This window comes from Moschus berezovskii, chromosome 13 (genome assembly GCF_049115385.1).
Source record: "Moschus berezovskii isolate FMDL1 chromosome 13, NW_MosBer_1.0, whole genome shotgun sequence".
NCBI lineage: Eukaryota > Metazoa > Chordata > Mammalia > Artiodactyla > Moschidae > Moschus > Moschus berezovskii.
The window spans coordinates 50,710,541-50,731,447 of NC_142472.1; the positions used below are offsets into that span (position 1 = coordinate 50,710,541).

General features: G+C 42.5%; 1 protein-coding gene across 3 annotated transcripts in view; it reads left to right on the forward strand.

Annotated features, from left to right (window-relative positions):
- The first annotated feature begins 2,881 nt into the window (after positions 1-2,881).
- The window catches only part of IFT88 (intraflagellar transport 88), a 70,091-nt gene continuing 52,065 nt past the window's right edge, over positions 2,882-20,907 (forward strand). For all 3 annotated transcript variants that reach the window (XM_055426402.2, XM_055426403.2, XM_055426404.2), the window contains exons 1-3: positions 2,882-3,009; positions 10,252-10,347; positions 14,333-14,395. In XM_055426402.2, coding sequence (XP_055282377.1) covers positions 10,258-10,347; positions 14,333-14,395 — 153 coding nt within the window. In that variant the 5' untranslated portion in view covers positions 2,882-3,009; positions 10,252-10,257. The remainder of the gene's footprint in view (positions 3,010-10,251; positions 10,348-14,332; positions 14,396-20,907) is intronic.

The following is a 20,907-nucleotide window of genomic DNA, read 5'->3' on the forward strand; positions in this document are numbered from 1 at the left end:
CAGGTCTCACGGTACTGAGCCAGCAGGAACCCACAGCAGCAGACTAAGTGGGGTGGCCAATTTGTCCTGCCTTTCCTGGGATTTTCGTAGCTTGACACTCGAAAATCCCACACAGGTCCAGAGCAGACGGTGAGGGCAGGTCACGGCTTTGGCCACTCACTTCTGGAGGATGGTTTTGGCTGGACCTTACTGCCTGATCTGCTGTTGTTTTTCCAAACCTTGCTCCTTAGCTTCTCTGACAATTCTGAGTCACCTGATACCTTTCCAAAAAATTCCTTTTCTGCTTCAGTTAGCAACAATTGATTTTTCTTGGCCACAACAAAGAATCCTGAGTCCTGACCCCTGAAGGGCCTTAGACTTTGTTCACAGGTCAAGGCCAGGAGGGACAGAGGACTCCAGAAAGTTCTGAGCAGAGAGCGATGTGATCAGATTTTCACTGCAGGATGATCACGTAGGCTTACACTGTGGAGAACAGACGGAGCGACAGTGAGAGAAGATGGGAGTGAGGAGGCAGTGGGGAGAGTCAGGGGTTAAGGAAACTGGGCAGCATGAGACGGCTACCTGGCCTCCAGGTGGGAGGGGATGAGCACGAGAATCTGTTCTCTCTGGAGCTTATATTTTAGTAACACAAGTTATGTGACCTTAGCTTGTTGTCTGGCAATGTAAGCATGTGCTTAATAAGTAGTAGTTTCATTACAACATTTGAAACGAAAGAGATGATCCTGCACACCCTGGCAAGTAACGGTATCGTAATTAAAGGGTGACCAAGTTGAAAGAAACTTGAATTTGTTTCTGATTTAAAACAAAACAAAGACAATTGAGGAAGCTGGAAATTTACAGCCGGGAGATCTAAAGACATAATGAAAATGGAAACACAGCAACTTGGGGGCTCTGCAGTGTTCAGCAATTAATTCACCAAAAATGCGTGAGCAGAGGCTTGAGCCAGGCACAGATACTCTCAAGAGTGCCTCCCAGCTGATAAGCTAAGCGGGTGTGTGACTGCGGCAGAAAGCACCAGCTCAGGGACAGGACCTTACTGTTCACAGCAAGCGAGAGCCTCCCGAGTCCCAAGGGGGTAGCCCAGTGCTGCTGCACAGGCAGTGAGTTTGTGTCACAGCTAAAGGAACCTAAACAGAGGAAACCTCAATCTTGTGATGAATTACAGGCCAGCATGGGGCTCAGTGTCTGCTCTGGAGGCAGACATTGTCTCTACTGTGCCAGAGAGTACAACCTGTCTTTTGCACTGGAGGGAGGCCATGATCTCAGTCTTCCAGTGCATGCATGTGTGCGTGCTCAGTCGTGTCCAACTCTTCGCGACCTCATGGGCTCCTCTGTCCATAGGATTCTCCAGGCAAGAATACTGGGATGGGCTGCCATTTACCTCTCCAAGGCATTGTCCCAACCCAGGGAACAAACCTGCATCTCCCTGCATTGCAGGCGGGTCCTTTATCACTCTGCCACCTGGGAAGCCATCCTGAACAAAATTCTTTCAAAATACAGTCTCCATAGAGACCGAGTGGGAGAGAAATGACTTTAAGGAATCCACTCTGAGGTTATGGGAGCAGCTGGAGGCCCAGGGCAGAGCTGATGTTGTGGTTGAATCTGAAGGCGGCTGGAAGCAGGACTCCCACATTCCCTGGAGATGTCAGTCTTTCCTCTTAGGTCTTTCAACTGATTGGACGAAGCCCACCCACATTATGGAGGATAATCTACTTTACTCAAAGTCTACTGATCTAACTGCCAGCACACCTAAAAAACACCTTCACAGCAACAACTTGACTGGTGTGTGACAAAATCTGTGTACCACGGTCCAGCTGAAAATTACATTAACCATCACAATGGTCCAGAACAGAAACAAGACATTCGTGGAGAATTGTCTCCCAACATGTACTTAAAGTCTGTTGTAGCTCAGTTGGTCAGTTGTGTCTGACTCTTTGTGACCCCATTGACTGCAGCACTCCAGGCTCCTCTGTCCTCCACCATCTCCTGGAGTTGGCTCAAACTCATGTATTGAGACGGTGATGCCATCTAACCGTCTCATCCTCCACTGCCCGTTTCTCCTTTTGCCCTCAATCTTTCCCAGCATCAGGGTCTTTTCCAATGAGTCGACTCTTCCCATCAGGTGGCCAAAGTATTGGAGCTTCAGCTTCAGCATCAGTCCTTCCAACGATTATTCAGGGTTGATCTCCTTTAGGATTGACTGGTTTGATTTCCTTGCAGTCCAAGGGACTCTCCTGCACAATTCAATCTTTAAAACTTAAAGTTTTAAAGGTCACTAATTACTGGTGTCTTTAGATGCCTCCTTGCCGATTTATTTTAAAATGTAGGAGAAACTTTATTGATGTGAACCAGTTATGAAGTCCACTCCTCATTCTCTTGCTGAGCATCATACTGAGGTGATGGCCTTGGGCCGACTCAGGCCACACCCGAGGTGTCCAGGGCAGGAACACACAAGACAGGACCACGAGGTGCGGGAGTCCCGAAAGGCTCCCGGGCTCCAGCTGGACCCAAGGGGAAGCGCGGGGCGGGGCTGGGGGTGGGTCCAGACTGCCAGCGCGGCCCTGACGCGCTCCCAGGGCCCACAGGCTAGTTAGTGCCGCAGCCACCGGAGCTATTCACAGCAACTAGCACCACCCGCCGGTGACCCGCCCTCCGGCTGAGTTCATCAGGATCTAGAGGACTGTGGCTTCCTTGCCTTCCGGTTCCCGGTGCCCGATTCCACCATCCCCGCCGCCTCGCTAGGACCGCCTCTGTGGGGCCCCTCCTCCTGCCCCTTTCCACGGGACCGGCCCTGCCCCGCCATCCAGGCCCCGCCCCTCCGGCCCCGCCCCGCCGTCCAGGCCGGTCTCTCTCTAAAGACTCGGTCCCGCCCTCTCGCGGAGCACTGTGGGAGCGGCTTCCTTGGTTTCGCGCGTGGCAACGCTGCGGACGCGCAGCTCTCTGAAGAGTCCCGCCAAGGCCGCAGCCGCCCCACCGCGCTCGCAGTCGCCCTCCTCCACTCGCGGCGAGGTAGGGGAGGGCCCCGGGGCGGCGCCGGTGCAGGCGCCCTCTGAGAGGGCCGTTGGGGTGGGACGCGGGAGGGGGCTCTGCCCTTCCCCCCCGCGTGGCCCTAAACTCCTCACCGCGAGTTCGTGACGGGAAGCTCCGAAATCCCCGGGAAGGCTCGGCGGGTGAGAGAGGCGCGAGCTCGGGCTCCCCTCACAGAGGTGGGCGTCCCTGGGCCGCAGTCGGCCCCCGCCTCTGGGCAGCCGGCTGTCTGATGGCCGACCCCGGGGGGCAGGAGGCCGCCGGTCGGGACTGGGGCCCCGGGGACTTCCCGCGCTCAGTCCCGGAGGCGCCGTCCCGGGAGCTGCCTCTGGCCCGGGTCTTGGTGGAGCTCGACCGCCTCACCTGGGCGCCTCACCTTTCCCCACCCGCACTCTCTGCGTTTGTTCCCACCGTGTCGGTTCATCAGTTCAGTTCAGTCGCTCAGTCGTGTCCGACTCTTCGCGACCCCATGAATCACAGCACGCCAGGCTTCCCTAATCCATCACCAACTCCTGGAGGGAGTTCACTCAAACTCATGTCAATAGAGTCAGTGATACCATCCAGCCATCTCATTCTCTGTCGATCCCGTCTCCTCCCGCCCCCAATCACTCCCAGCATCAGAGTCTTTTCCAGTGAGTCAACTCGTCGCATGAGGTGGCCAGAGTATTGGAGTTTCAGCTTTAGCATCAGTCCTTCCAATGAACACCCAGGATCGACTTCCTTTAGAATGGACTGGTGGATCTCCTTGCAGTCCAAGGGACTCTCAAGAGTCTTCTCAAGCACCACAGTTCAAAAGCATCAATTCTTCGGCGATTAGCTTTCTTCACAGTCCAACTCTCACATCCATACATGACCATAGCCTTGACTAGACGGACCTTTGTTGGCAAAGTAATGTCTCTGCTTTTTTGATGAACTTTTTTGGTCTGGTTAGCTCAGAAGAAAGGATCTCCAGTTGTAAAGCGGCTTGTTTTGCTGACAGACGTGTAAACTAAATTGACTTAAGTAGGGCTTGTAATCAGGAGGTTCTCCTTGAGCACAGTGGTCCTCAACGTGTGGTCCCTGGACCACATCAGCATCAGCAACATCTGATTAGAAACTTGTTAGAACTCCACGCGTCAAGGAATGAGGATGATGACTCCCACCTGATGGACAGGGAGGCCTGGCGTGCTGTGATTCATGGGGTCGCGGAGAGTCGGACACGACTGAGCGACTGAACTGAACTGAACTGAAGGCGGGGAGTGGCAATCTGATTTTAACAAGTCCGTAGGTTTCTGGCAAATGCTAATCTTTGCGAACCACTGGTTTCACATTACCTGACCTAAAGCTTGTAAGTTAAAATTTTTTATATATCTTCTGTCAATGACTTAATACTTTCTGGAGGTATTTTGGAATGAACATTTATATATGATTGACATTTGCTCTTGTGAATTTTCATCTCCAAAAAGTAATGTGAAATTAACTAAAAAGACCTAAATCTAGGACTTCTCTGGTGGCCCAGTGGTTAAGACTCTGTCCACCAAATGTAGGGGGCATGGGGGAACTGAGACTCACATACCCCGCCTTTTAGCTATAAAAAAAAAAAAGAAAGAAAAATCCCTTAAAGCTAGGAGCTAGAGAAAACTAAGATCATGGCATCTGGTCCTATCACTTCATGGGAAATAGATGGGGAAACAGTGGAAACAGTGGCTGACTTTATTTTTGGGGCTCCAAAATCACTGCGGATGCTGATTGCAGCCATGAAATTAAAGGATGCTTACTCCTTGGAAGGAAACTTATGACCAACCTAGATATCATATTAAAAAGCAGAGACGTTACTTTGCCAACAAAGGTCCATCTAGTCAAGGCTATGGTTTTTCCAGTGGTCGTGTATGGATGTGAGAGTTGGACTGTGAAGAAAGCATGATCGCCGAAGAATCGATGCTTTTGAACTGTGGTGTTGGAGAAGACTCTTGAGAGTCCCTTGGACTGCAAGGAGATCCAACCAGTCCATTCTAAAGGAGATCAGTCCTGGGTGTTCATTGGAAGGACTGATGCTAAAACTGAAACTCCAATACTTTGGCCACCTCATGCGAAGAGGTGACTCACTGGAAAAGACTAATGCTGGGAGGGATTGGGGGCAGGAGGAGAAGGGGACGACAGAGAATGAGATGGCTGGATGGCATCACTGACTTGATGGACGTGAGTTTGAGTGAACTCCGGGAGTTGGTGATGGACAGGGAGGCCTGGCGTGCTGTGATTCATGGGGTTGCAAGGAGTCGGACATGACTGAGCGACTGAACTTAACTGAAAGCCATGAAACTCTTAGAAGAAAACAAGTGTAAGTCTTCTCAAACTTGGATTAGACAGTGGTCTTTTAGCTCTAACACCTAAAGCACAACCAACCAAAGGATTTTGTGTGTGCACGCGTGTGCGTGGTTGGTACTGTCTGTCTCTCTCTGACCCCACGGACTGTAGACCACCAGGCTCTGTCCATGGGATTTTTCAGGCAAGAATACTGGAGTGGGTTGCTATTTCCTCCTCCCGGGGATCTTCCTGACCCAGGGATCGAAGCTGCATCTCCTGCATTGGCAGGTGGATTCTTATGGTACCACTGCGCCACCTGGGAAGCCCATCATTGAAATTAAAAATTTTTGTGCTTCAAAGGACAAGAAGGTGGAAAGACAGTACACAGAATGGGAGAAAATATTTGCTAATCGTTTCTCTGACAAGGTCTAATATCAAGAATATATAGGGATTTTTTTTTTTTTTTTTTTGCGTGCTGTAAGACTTGGTTTGTGGGACCAGGAAATGAAGCCCCATGGCAGTGAATGTGCAGGGTGCTAACCACTGGACTGCCAGGGTACTCCCAAGGAATTCTTTTTTTTTTTAATTGAAGGATAATTGCTTTACAGAATTTTGTTGTTTTCTGTCAAACCTCAACATGAATCAGATCAAAAAACCAATTTTTAAAAATAGGCAAAGCATCTGAACAGACAAAAAGTTACAGTTTTCCATATGCATATGAAAGAATGCTCAGCATCTTTAATCACTAAGGAAATCAAACCAAAAATCGAATCAAAACCATAAAGATACCACTTTTTGCCTGCTAGAGTGGCTGTAATCAGAATAGGGCCAATAGCAGGTGTTGGCTGGGACATGGAGAAATTGGAACCCTCATTCACTGCTGGTGGGATGTAAAATGGTGCAGCCACTTTGCAAAAGCCTAGCAGCTCCTCCAAAAGTTAAACATAATGTTGCCATGTGACCCAGAAATTCCATTCCTATATATATACATATATATACACACACACACTCAATAGAATTGAAAATATGCGTCTACACTAAAGCTAGTACAGATAATTCTGTAAAGCAATTATCCTTCAGTTAAAAAATAATTAAAAAGAATGCACAAGCTAAAGAATGCACAACTAAAGAATACACTAAAGAACTAAAGCATGTTCATTGTTTATACTGCAGTAGTTTTTTTTTTTGTTTGTTTTTGGGGCTCCACTATGGGGCTTGTGGGATCTTAGGTCATCCTAGAATGCGAAGTCAAGTTGGCCTTAGGAAGCATCACTACGAACAAAGCTAGTGGAGGTGATGGAATTCCAGTTGAGCTATTTCAAATCCTGAAAGATGATGCTGTGAAAGTGCTGCACTCAATATGCCAGCAAATTTGGGAAACTCAGCAGTGGCCACAGGATGGGAAAAGCCAGTTTTCATTCCAATCCCAAGGAAAGGCAATGCCAAAGAATGTTCAAAGTGAAAGTGAAAATTGCTCAGTCGTATCCGACTCTTTGCGACCCCATGGACTTAGTCCATGGAATTCTCCGGACCAGAATACTGGAGTGGGTAGTCGTTCCCTTCTCCAGGGGATCTTCCTAACCCAGGGATTGAACCCAGGTCTCCCACTTTGCAGGTGGATTCTTTACCAGCTGAGCCACAAGGGAAGCCCAAGAATACTGGAGTGGGTAGCCTGTCCCTTCTCCAGGGGATCTGCCTGACCCAGGAATTGAACTGGGGTCTCCTGCCTTGCAGGCGGATTCTAGAGTGTTCAAACTACCGCACAGTTGCACTCATCTCACATGCTAGCAAAGTAATGTTCAAAATTCTCTAACCCAGGCTTCAGCGATATGTGAACCGTGAACTTCCAGATGTAGAAGCTGGTTTTAGAAAAGACAGACGAACCAGAGATCAAATTGCCAACATCCGCTGGATCATCGAAAAAGCAAGAGAGTTCCAGAAAAACATCTACTTCAGCTTTATTGACTATGCCAAAGCCTTTGACTGTGTGAATCACAATAAACTGTGGAAGATTCTTCAAGAGATTGGAATTCCAGGCCACCTGATCTGCCCCCTGAGAAATCTGTATGCAGGTCAAGAAGCAACTGCTAGAACTGGACATGGAGCAACAGACTGGTTCCAAATCAGGAAAAGAGTATATCAAGGCTTATATTGTCACCCTGCTTATTTAACTTATATGCAGAGTACATCATGAGAAATGCTGGACTGGCTAAGGACAAGCTGGAATCAGGATTGCCAAGAGAAATATCCATCATCTCAGATATGCAGATGACACCACCCTTATGGCAGAAAACAAAGAACTAAAGAGCCTCTTGATGAAGTGAAAGAGGAGAGTGAGAAAGTTGGCTTAAAACTCAGCATTCAGAAAACTAAGATCATGGCATCTGGTCCCATCACTTCATGGCAAATAGATGGGGAAACAATGGAAACAGTTACAGACTTTATTTTTGGGAGCTCCAAAATCACTGCAGATGGTGACTGCAGCCATGAAATTAAAAGACGCTTACTCCTTGGAAGGAAACTTATGACCAACCTAGACAGCATATTAAAAAGCAGAGACATTACTTTGGCAACAAAGGTCTGTCTAGTCAAAGCTATGGTTTTTCCAGTAGTCATGTATGGATGTGAAAGTTGGACTATAAAGAAACCTGAGTGCCAAAGAACTGATGATTTTGAGCTGTGGTGTTGGAGAAGACTCTTGAGAGTCTCTTGGACAGCAAGTAGATCCACCCAGTCCATCTTAAAGGAAATCAGTCCTGAATATTCATTAGAAGGACTGATGCTGAAGCTGAAACTCCAATACTTTGACCACCTGATGTGAAGAACTGACTTATTGGAAAAGACCCTGATGCTGGGAAAGATTGAAATCAGGAGAAGGGGATGACAGAGGATGAGATGGTTGGATGGCATCACTGACTCAATGGACACGAATTTGAGTAAACTCTGGGCATTGGTAATGGACAGGGAGGCCTGGAGTGCAGCAGTCCATGGGGTTGCTGAGTCAGACACTACTGAGCGACTGAAGTCAACTCAACTATGGGGCTAGTGGGATCTTAGTTCATTCACCAGAGATTGAACCCAGACCCACCGCAGTGACAGCACCGAGTCCTAACCACTGAAATGCCAGGGAATTCCCTTGTTTTTGTATTAGATTCCGCAGATAAGTGAGATCATGCACTTTTTGTCTTTCTCTATCTGGCTTTATTTCACTTAGCATTAGTGCCCTCTTGGCTTCCCAGGTGGTGCAGTGGTAAAGAATCTGCCTGCCAATGCAGGAGGTGCAGTTTTGATCCCTAGGTCGGAAAGATGCCTTGGAGGAAGAAATGGTAACCCACTCCAGTATTCTTGCCTGGGAAACCAGGAGCCCAGTGGGCTCCAGTCGATGGGGTTGCCAAAGAGTAGGATACTAGTTAGTGACTAAATAACAATGCCATATTGATCCATCCATGATCATAATGGCAAAATTTCATTTGAGAGGCTGAATAGTATTCCATTGTGTGTGTGCACATGAGTTTGTGTGTGTATCACATTTTCTTTATCCAATTATCCATCGATGGACAATTAGGTTGTTTCCATATCTTAATTGTTGGTAATGATACAGTGAACATAGTGGTGCATATACTTTTTTGAGTTACTATTTTCATTTGCTTCAGATAAATACCCAGAAGTGGAATTGCTAGATCATTCAGTAGCTGTATTTTTAATTTTTTAGGAACCTCTATACTGTTCTCCATAGTGGCTTCATCAGCATATATTCCTACCAACAGTGCACAAGGATTTCCTTTTCTCCACATCCTCATTAATGCTTTTCTCTAGTGTTTTTGACAGTAACCATTCTAACCAGTGTGAGGTGCTATCTCCTTGTGTTTTTGTTTTTATTTCCCTGATGATTAGTGAGGTTGAGCATCTTTTCATCTTTTCATGACTATCTGTATTGTCTGATTTGGAAAAATGTCTATTTAGGTCCTCTGCCCATTTTTAAAAATATTGTATTTATTTTTGGTTGTCCTGGGTCTTTGTTACTGTGTGAGGGCTTTCTCTAGCTGTGGTGAGCAGGGGCTGCTCTTCGTTGTGTTGCATGGGCTTCTTATTGTAACTTCTTTATTGCGGAGCACAGGCTTTGAGCTCACCAGCTTCAGTAGTTGTGGCTCAAAGGTTTTAGAGCACAGGCTTCATGGCATGTGAGATCTTTCCAGATTAGGGATCGAACCCTTGTCCCCTGCATTGACAGGCGAATTCTTAACCACTGGATCACCAGGGAAGTCCCCTCTGCCCATTTTTTAATCGAGTTTTTGATGTTGTTGTTGAGTTACATGAGTTCTTTATATATTTTGGATATTAACCGCTTATCAGATACATGATTTGCAAATACTTCTCCCAATTACCTTTTCATTTTGTTGATCATTTCATTTGCTGTGCAGAAACTTTTAAGGTTGCTTTAGTCCCACTTACCTATTTTTAGTTTTGTTGTCATTTCTTTTGGTGTCAATTCCGAAACAGATATCATCAAAACCGATGTCAAGGCACTTACCATCTATGTTTACTTCTACAAATTTTATGGTTTCAAGTCTTATGCTCATTTTGCATTGATTTTTGTATATGGTATAAGATAGGGGCCCAGATGTATTTTTTTGCATGTGGCTGTCCAATTTTCCCAACACCATTTATTGAAGACACTATCCTTTCTCCATTGTTTATTTTTGAGTCCCTTGTCATAAATTAATTGACCTTAAATGCATAGGTTTATTGGGGTCTCTTTGTTCTGTTCCATTGACTTGTGTGTTTGTTTTGATACCTAGTTTTAAGAATTTGACACTAAAAATGTTTAAGCCATAAACCTATGTAGACATAAATTTGACCAAAAAGGTTGTTAATAGTTACACTTTATTTCAATTAAGAATTATTTCTTATTTCAAGAATACAACAGTGATTTTTTCATAGGTACAAATGATGCAAAATGTACACCTGGCCCCAGAAACAGATGAAGATGATCTTTATTCTGGCTATAATGACTACAATCCAACCTATGATACCGAGGTAAACAAAAAAAAAAATTGTTTTTACTTTGGTCTTTGCTAACCAGCTGGTTCGTGAAAATTTTGCATTTGATGGTTCTGCTATATTATGCTTTCGATTAAGTTAAGTTGATTAAAAACCTAGAAAAGTGCTCTTACTGAAGACTGTACTAACTTCTACCAATAGCAATAATCGCAGCAGAAGGGAAAAGCATAGAGATGTGAAAAAATGCTATGGAAAAGAATTAGGATCAATTATATTATTGTATTCTTTTGCACTAGTTATCTGAATATAACTTAGATCCCTTGAGGTGGGAGGAGAAGGGGACGACGGAGAATGAGATGGCTGGATGGCATCACCGACTCTGTGGACATGAGTTTGAGTGTACTCCGGGAGTTGGTGATGGACAGGGAGGCCTGGCGTGCTGTGATTCATGGGGTCGCGGAGAGTCGGACACGACTGAGCGACTGAACTGAACTGAACTGAAATTTGAAATGTCATATAGAGTTATTTTTCTTCTTTGAATTATGCAAGTATTTTATAGAAAAACTAGAGAATAAAAATAAAGAAAAAATTAAAATCATAGAAACTATCACCACAAAGAAATAAACATCAACTGAGTTACAGTGCTTAATGCTAAATGTTTCCCTATGCAGAAATATATATGTGTGTGTATCTGTATATATATATATATGTACACTGTATGTCTATATGTTTTTGGAGAAAATGATATCATACTGTGTGTACAATTTTGTAACCTGCTTTTTTCCTTTTATGAATGTTCACTTCTGTCAACAAGCCTATTTCTGCTTAATATTTAGTAGTATAGTAATTATAGGATGAAATTGTTATTAAGACAATTATTTATTTTAAATCTGTTTACATTATGAGAGTTACAGTTTCCAAATTATAAAAGACAAAAACCAAAAGAAGCTGCTTTATAAATTTACCTTGAATTAGTGTGTGAAACAATTTAGGGATGAAGGATGTGAGTATTAATTTTCTTGCTAGTATGTGAGAATCAAATATTAGCATTCAGAGGACTTAGGAACTTACATTCTATTCTCGAGTTTTTCACATGGCTTTCAGTCATTTTTGAAGTTTTTTCCTCTGGAGAAGAATGATGGTTTGTGAATTTGAGACTCAGAAAGCAAGAAGAGAAAATAGAAACTATTCATTTACTCTGTATGAAATAAAAATCTAGGAGATATTATTTATCATAGAAAATTTGAAAAATACAGAAGATTGGAGAAAAAAATAAAATGACAAATACTGTTACCGGCTAATGACCTGTACGGTAGCAGGTCATAGCACCGATATTTTGCTGTGTTCCTTGTCTTTTTATATAGATAGGTATGTCCCTCCCTATATATTTAATACAAATATCTGTACACATGGATATGACTATACAGACTAATTTTTAAAAATATGTATTAAAACATGGGCATTTTCCTCAGTTAGTGTTAATTATGAAAACCATTGGATCTTTCCCTTTCTCCCAGTTATAAAAGTTACATGCATATTGTGATATTGTAGTAAGTTTTGAAATTAGAAACCTTGTATTCTTTCAGTTTGTTCTCCTTTTTCAAGATTATTTTGGCTCTTCTGTGTCCCTTTCATTTCCATATGGATTTTAGGATTAGCTCGTCAGCTGTGCAAAAGTAACTTCTGGGATTTTGATAGGAATTGCTTTGAATTTTTGTACGAATTTAAGGAGTATACCACCTTAATAGTGTAAGTCCTCCAATCCATGAATGTGGAATGCTTTTCCATTTACCTATCTCTGATAATTTCTTTCAGCAATATTTTGTAATTTTCAATAAAATTGCATGACTTTTATTAAATTAAAAAAAAATAAATAAAAGTTACATGTATAAAAAATGTATGTGCCCATTGTTGGAAAACAAAATTGTCCATAATCCCACCACTCAGAAATAACTACTGCTAATATTTTGTTTGTCTTTCCTTCATGCATATACATAGAATTTTCTTTTAGAATGTTTGGAATTGAGCTGACAGTTACTTTTCTGTTTGCTTATCTATTTTTGGCTATGTCATAAACAATATCTCATGATACTAAATATTTAAATATAGTTTTAATGGCTGCATAATACTGACTATATACAGTTTATTACTTTCTGACTATAGGCTAGTTATTTATAGTTTTCTGCCCCTATTAATAACAATAACACAATGACCAATTTTATGCATAAGTAATTTTTTAGCTTGTGATCAAATATTTCTTGGGTAGAGTCCCACAAGTGCAATTAGTAGATCAATATGATCATTTTTAATAATATCAGATAAACTTCCTAACTCTTCAGGTCATCACAGTGTGACTTCATTATCTATTAATAACTTGAAGCAAATATTCAGAATATCATACACAAAAGTATATTACACAGTAAAATAAAAATTTGGTTTACTCATGGTTTCCTTTGATTTTAATTAATTGGAATAAGTTAATATATAACTGAATTACTTGAAACAGTTGCTAAGGTGTTCATAGATTATGCAAATTGTTAATCAAATCATGAACAAAGGAAAAGAAATGACAAAAGTTGTGTTAATTTGGTATTTGTAATTGGAGAATTTGTTGATAGGTTTTAGTTTATCATTTAGTTAGACTTCTTTGAATTGATTAATTGAATTTTACTAATAATGTAGGGATATTAGACTTCTTTTTCCTAAAAGATGTGCCAAGAGAGCCCTTGGCTTGTACTCATGAAAGTTGCCTGGTTTCTATGGCTGAGTGAGATTTATGTACTTCATTTTTTTTTCCTTTTGAAGGGAGTCAGCCATACATATACATGTATCCATTCTTCCCCCTCAACCCACCTCCCATCCAGGCTGCCACATAGCATTGAGCAGAGTTCCATGTGCTGCCCAGTAGGACCTTCTTGGTTATACATTTTAAATATAGCAGTGTTGTACTTCCTTCATTTTATGTAGTTGATATGGAAGGTTATAAAGATTATTTGAAGTAAAACTAAAGAATGCTTGTGCATAATCATGTTTAAAGTATATTGTATTTTGTTCATGTGTAAAGTGCATCCTGGTTATAAAAACACATTGTCTCCACGGTTTTAAAAAGCTAATTGATACTGACTTTATTTTTTTTTAGTGTATTGTTTGTTTTTTAGTAATCGGCAAGTATATTTCTGTGGGAAGTAGACTAGAGTGAGTCAGAGGCGAGTGTGAGAAGTGTGCACTGATGTGTATAGAGGGCTGGCCCCAGAGCTTGTGGTGATGAAAGAGCCAGAGGCAAAGGCTGGTTACACTGGCAGTTGGAAAATAGCATTTTGTCCAGGAAACCTGGGAGCCCTGGTAACTTGCCCCTGACTAATGTGACTTTCCCCAGGTTCCTGAGGGAGAATGTGAACACGGGTCAGGAATCAGCAAAGCACAGTAACATTTTATGTCAGCTGAGCCTTTGGTTCCAAAGCATGACAGGTTGGACCCAGTGGAGCCTCGGCTGGCTCCAGTCTGAGTCTCAGACTTTACCTCTCCCTGAGATGAAAAACCTTTTTCACTTGGGAGATGAGACAAGAGAGTTTGCCCAGTTTCTGGAAGAGGATGCAGCTTTTTCTGTCCTCAGCTTCTCAGGTAAGGCTAGTAGCCACAGCCCAGGATATGGAAGAAGAGAGGAGGGAGAAAGGATGGAGGGGGTGATTCTCTGTTCTTGCTGCTTCAGCCACTTGGAAGAGAGACTTGATCTTGGGACCAGGCATGCTGACAGTACCCATTGAGCCAGTAGCCAGTGACGTGTCCTTGCACTTGACTGGATGGTCAGTGCTCCTCTCCCCAAGGGAGAGAGGGCCTTTGGTATTTCGTGTCCTATGAAAGGGAAGTTGAGGACAGCAGTCTTTGAGCCCTACCTGGACATCAGCAGATGAAGAAAGATGGATCCTAGAGGATCCTGAATATCAAACAGTAGTGGTTAAACTTTTTTTTTTTTTTAATTTGTCACCTCACATTGAATGTTAAATTTGCCTTTTTGTTTTAGGAATTGGAGAATGACACAGCCTTTCAGCAAGCTGTGAGAACTAGTCATGGCAGAAGACCTCCAGTAAGTGAATTTTTTTTATTATGGTAAAAAAACAACAACAAAGCTTACCCTGTTCATTGTTATTAAACGTACACATTGGGAATGCTAAATTAATTCCCATTGTTGTGAAACAGACCCCTAGAACCTTCCATTTTCCCAAACTGAGGCTCTGTCCTCACTGAACAGCAATGTCCTCCAGCTGCTGGCCCCACCTTTCTACTCTATCTCTATGTATTTGCCTGTTCTAGGTGCCTCACGTAAGTGTAATCGAATAATTATTTTACTCAGCATAACGTCTTCAGGGTTCTTCCATGGTGTAGCAGGTGTCAGGGTTTCCTTCCTTTTTAAGGCTGAATGACATTTCATTGTCTGGGTGGACAACATCTTGTTCTGCACACACTTGGGTTGCTTCCACCTGTTGGCTGTTGTGAGCAGCTCTGCCGTGAACTTGGGGACACAAATATCCTGAGGCCCTGTTTTCAGGGTGTATATCTGGAAGTGGGGTTGTTGGATTGTATGGTAGATCTGCTGACAGTGCACGCAGGCTCCATTTCCTCTACCCTTCACTGCTACTGCTGCTGCTAAGTCACTTCAGTCGTGTCCGACTCTTAGCGACCCCATGGACTGCAGCCTACCAGGCTCCTCCGTCCATGGGATTTTCCAGGCAAGAGTACTGGAGTGGGGTGCCATGGCCTTGTCCGCTACCCCTCACTAGCACTTGTTATTTTCTATTTTTTGATAGTAGCAGTTTTAATGGGTATGAGGTGGTTCTCATTGTGGTCTTAATTTGCATTTCTTCGATTATTAGTGATGTTATCTTTTCGTATACTTTTTGGCCATTGTGTATGATCTTTGAAGAAATGTCTGTTCAAGTATTTTGCCGATTTTTAAGCTGGGTTATTTAATGTTTTGTTGTTGAGTTGTAGGAGTTCTTTATTGGGTATATGCTTTGCAGATATTTTCTCCCATTCTGTAGGTAGCTGTTTTTTATTCTGTTGATTAGATCCTTTGACTCACAAAAGGCTTTATGTTTGATGTGGTCCCATTTGTCTGTTTTTGCTCACGTTGCCTGTGCTTTTTGATGTCATATCCAAGAAATCATTACTAAGTCCAATGCCGTGAAATTTTTCTCTTTTTTTCTAGCAGTTTTATAGTCTTTTAGGTTTTAGGTCTTACATTTGGGGCTTTAATCTACTTGGAGTTCATTTTTGAATGCTCTATAAGATTAAGGGTCCAATTTCATTGTTTTGCATGAGGATATCCAGTATTCTCAGTGCTGTTTGGGAGAGACTGACCTTCCCCCATTGTGTGGTCTTGATACCCTTGTTGAAAGTCATTCCTTCCGTTGGTTTCTTATGCCAGCACCACATTGTTTCCAGTGTAATAATATTGTAATATGTTTTGAAATCAGCAGATAGGAGTCCCCCAACTTAGATCTTTTTCAAAATTTTTCGGCTTTCCAGGGTCTCTTAAGATTCCAAATGAGTTTTAGGTTGGATTTTTCCATTTCTTAAAAAGAAATGACATTGGGATTTTGGTAGAGATTGCGTTGAATCTGTGCATTGCTTTGAGTAATATAGATATCTTTTTTTAAAGTCATTTATTTATACTTTGGCTGTGCTGGGTCTTTGTTGCTGCACATGCGCTTTCTCTAGTTGTGGCGTGTGGGCTTCTCGTTGTGGTGGCTTCTCTTGTGGAGTGTGGGCTCTAGGGCATGCGGGCTTCAGTAGTTGTGGCACATGGGCTTAGTTGCCCCGAGGCATGTGGGTTCTTCCCTGACCAAAGATTGAACCTGTGTCCCCTGCATTGGCAGGCAGATTCTTTTTTTTTTTTTTTTAAATCCAGATTATATATTGAAAACTTTTACACTGATACCAAATCCAGGCAAAGACACTACAAGAAAATGACAAATATCCTTTACAAATACTGACCTAGAAATCCTGAACAAAATATAAGCAAACCAAAGCAGCATATTATAAGGGTTATGCACTATGACCAAGTGGGATTTATTCCTGGAATTTGAGAATGGATCAACTGACAAAAATTAATCAATGTGATATGTCACTTTAACAGAATGAAGGGAAAAAAACCCAAATCATCTCCACTGATGCAATAAAAGAACTTTACAAAATTCCACATCCTTTCACAATAAAAACACATAATGAACTAGAAATAGAGGGAAACTCACTGTGATAAAGGCTATATAAGAAAATCCCACTGCTAACAACATATTTGGTGGTAAAAGACCAAAAGCTTTTCCCCCAGAATTAGGAATAATGCCCACTTTTGCCACTTCCAATCAATTATAGGGCGGGTGTATTCTTAACCACTGGACCACCAGGGAAGATCAATATAGATATCTTAACATTATAAAGTTTTACAGCCTTGAATACAAGATGCCTTTCCACTTATTTGTTTCTTTTTCAGTTTCTTATAGCAATGTTTTATAGTTTACAGTATATCCAGTAAGTTAATTTTAAAGTAATATAGATCAAAGAATTTTTATGCTCTCGAGAATATAAATATTATTATTTGTGTAAGACACTGCAATATGTTTACCCAAAACATTATTTAAAAAAAATTTGTCTTTCTAATTTTTAATGTTATGTAGATATTGATCTTTGAAAACACTGGGGCTTAAGCTGCAAATTACACCTCCCTTGGATTAATGCTGCTGCTGCTGCTAAGTCACTTCAGTCGTGTCTGACTCTGTGCGACCCCATAGACGGAAGCCCACCAGGCTCCTCCGTCCCTGGGATTCTCCAGGCAAGAACACTGAAGTGGGTTGCCATTTCCTTCTCCAATGCAGGAAAGTGAAAAGTGAAAGTGAAGTCGCTCAGTTGTGTCCGACTCTGTGCGACCCTATGGATCGTAGCCCACCAGGCTCCTCCGTCCATGGGATTTCCCAGGCAAGAGTACTGGAGTGGGGTGCCATTGCCTTCTCCGTTGGATTAATGACTGTCCGCTAATTAATCCTCCACCAGTACATATGTGGCTAGAGTGATTGTTTTCAGTGTTATTAGTTAAGTTTTTATATATCACACAGAGAATAGACTTCTGCCTTCCATAGTACATGAAGTCTACCGAGCGTCTTTTGTAGTTGAAAATAAACAAGGTTGGCACTAGGTAAAGCGAGAAGTACAGAAAGTTCTATGCCTAATGTTCTGCCCACCCATGGCTCCAGAGCAGTGGTTCTCAGTGCCCACTTGCCCCCCTACCCTGGCACATGTTTGCCCTGGAGATATTTTTAGTTTTCATAACTTGGACCAGTGCCTAGCATCTCGGAGGCCGCAGGCCACCCCTCAGTAAGTTACTTAAAAGAGACCAGCAGTGCCAGGTCAACAGGCTGTTAGGGAATGAATCCCCTGCTGTAGATGGCGTGTCCTCCCGCCTGCTCTCCCTCTCTCTGTCAGGGTGTCTTTCTTCCCACCACACTTAACTGTTCTGCAATAATGAAAGGTCCGCATTAAACCACTTCCGGTGGGAAGGACCTTGCCCGTCACATGTGTGGGGATCCCTCCTCGAAGTCAGAGAGCACAGCTATCCACAGGACTGTCCTCACTTCTAATTCCAGCTGCAGCCACCTTCAGCATCTGTAATTTTCTGAAAAGACTCAAAGAACTCACTGAAAGCTATTATACTTAACAGTTTATTTCAGGAGAAGGATACAGGTTAAATCTGCTGAGAGGAGAGAGACCTGGGGTACAGTCTGGGAGGTCAGACATGGAGGGTCTGGTTGTCCTTTCCCTGTGGAGCCCTGGGTGTCTTTAACCCCTCCTAACCCCTCTAAGCTCGGAGAAGGCAATGCCAAGCCACTCCAGTACTCTTGCCTAGAAAATCCCATGGATGGAGGAGCCTGGTAGGCTACAGTCTGTGGGGTCGCTAAGGGTCGGACACGACTGAGTGACTTCACTTTCACTTTTCACTTTCACACATTGGAGAAGGAAATGGCAACCCACTCCAGTGTTCTTGCCTGGAGAATCCCAGGGACGGGGGAGCCTGGTGGGCTTCCGTCTGTGGGGTCACACAGAGTCGGACACGACTGAAGTGACTTAGCAGCAGCAGCAGCAGCAACCCCTCTAAGACTCTGATGCTGGGAAAGGTTGGGGGCGGGAGGAGAAGGGGACGACAGAGAATGAGATGGCTGGATGGCATCACCGACTCTGTGGACATGAGTTTGAGTGGGCTCCGGGAGTTGGTGATGGACAGGGAGGCCTGGCGTGCTGTGATTCATGGGGTCACGGAGAGTCGGACACGACTGAGCGACTGAACTGAACTGAACTGAACCCCTCTGTGTGGTGACAGTACTTGTAGAGCCAGCAAGGAGGCCCTCCCATGACTGATGTCCAAGGTGTTTATGGGGCTCCGTCTCACACTGTCCTTGTGGCTGCCCATTAGTCTTTAGCCCCTCATGGAGGTTCAAGCTAATATATCTGGGAGTTAGACTGTCTGGTGGCCAAAGGCCCCCAGGGAAACAGGGATGTATCAGGCAGGACATTACAGGGGCATACAGATCACCTCCCTGTAGTGAAGGGCAAAGCCAGTACTGTCTTTGGTCAGTTCTTGATTACTCATTCCATAAGCTGTATTTTAATTTTAAGGTTACCTTCATTGTGGAAAGGAAGACTATAGATTAAGTTCTTGCACTTGGCTAATGACAAGACTGTAACCTTTTTGAAGAGTTAGACTGTCTTTTTTATTGATCTTTTCTTTGTTTGTTGTGGGTACTCCACAGATCTTTATATCACAACTTAGTGAATAAGTGAAAGTCTTCAGTTTAGTGATTTGGTGTATCAAGTGATAATGTCTCCAAGCTGGCCCTTCATTGATGTTTAGAAATGACTTCAGAGACCCTCATGTTATAGACAGGAAACAAGGCTGGGAGGAGAGGTCTCGCAGTTACCTGTAACCAGGACAGAGAGTAGGTCTGCACCCCTTTGAATGATATTGTCATCATACCCTGTACATCACATACAGTATTAAATGGGAAAAAAACTGTGCAACTTTTATAGGAGAGGCACTGGGCTCATTTAAGAGGGATAAAATTCCAGCTAGATCCAGAGAAGAGTAAAGTGGACACAAATAGACATTACATGGCATATTGTAATTTGTGTTGTAAAAAGAGTATAAATTGCTCTGGGACCACAAAAGATAAGTTCTTTGTCCCTAGTTGGGACAGTCAGGAGATAAGTGTATATTTGAATATTTAAGGATGTGTGCAGTTAAGATCAGCCTTGAGGTATGTGAGGAAAGTCACTGTGGGTGAGGGTGAAGGGTGAGTAAGGAGCAAGGTGACACAGGATCCAGTCTTTCTAAGAGATCAGTCCAGTGCCAAGAGTAAAAACCAGAAGAACAGATCTAGTCATTAGTGAGTGATTAAAAAGAAAAATAGTCTCTTTCCTTCAGTTTGTTCTCACAGAAAATTTTTGCTGGGACCCACATCCTTCCTTTTCATGTTTTTCCAAGACCTGTTATCTGTCAGTTTGGTCATTTGTTAATGATTTTGTTCAAATGTTCAGTATTTTTATTGATTTTTTTTTGGGGGGGGATATGCAGGAATTGCAGTTCTATTATTATCAATGAGAACGTTAAACAGATCATACACTATGATTGTGAATTTCTTTGTTTAGGTTTTTGTTTTATATATTTGTAGTAAAAACATTTAGAATTGTTATATTTTTATGTTGAGTCTTTTATTGTTATGAAATGTCCTTCTAGCTCTAGTAGTGCTGTGTGTCTGTTTCGTCAGGTGTTAGTACATTGCTGTAGCTACCCAGGTTCTCTTTTGTCTAGTGTTTGCATTGTACGTCTTCCCCATTTTTTCACTTTCAGCTTTCTCATATCTGTGTATTTGAGATATATTTCTTAGAGAAATATTTTTTATTAGCAACATGAATAGAATTCGGTTTTTTTTTAATATTGTCAGATAATCTTTTTCTTTTAGTAAATTATTTCATCCACTTACATTTAATGAAATTAGTTTCATTTGTTGTCTTAGTATTTGCTTTTTGTTTTTTCCTTCCTTCTTTATGTTTTATTTCTCTCCTTTCTTACCTTTTTTTTGTTTGATTTTTATTACATATCTCCCTCAGTTATCTTGGGAGTTTACATTCCTTGACCATTCTTTCAGTGTTTTTGTAAAGATTACAATACTCATCTTTTAACTTATCAAAGTCTAATATAATTTAATATTTTACTACTTTGTAGACAATGCCAAATTTTTACATTATTTTCAGTTCTAGGATTTCCACTTATCCGTTTTTAATAGTTTTCAGTTCTGTACTGAAATTGTCAATCTTGTCTTTTGATTCACTGAACATGTTGAGTATGCTTGTCAGAGCCTGTGTTTGAGTTTCTTTCCATCATATGATTCCCCTTCTGCATGTCTTTCCATTTTGTTTCTCTTGGATTTTGATTAGGGACTCTTGCTCCTATGTATTTGGTAGTTTTAGACTGAATGCCAGACATTGTAAATGAAACATTTTAGAGATAATTTAAGGCATGTGTCTGTACTGTCTAGAATGATAATCACT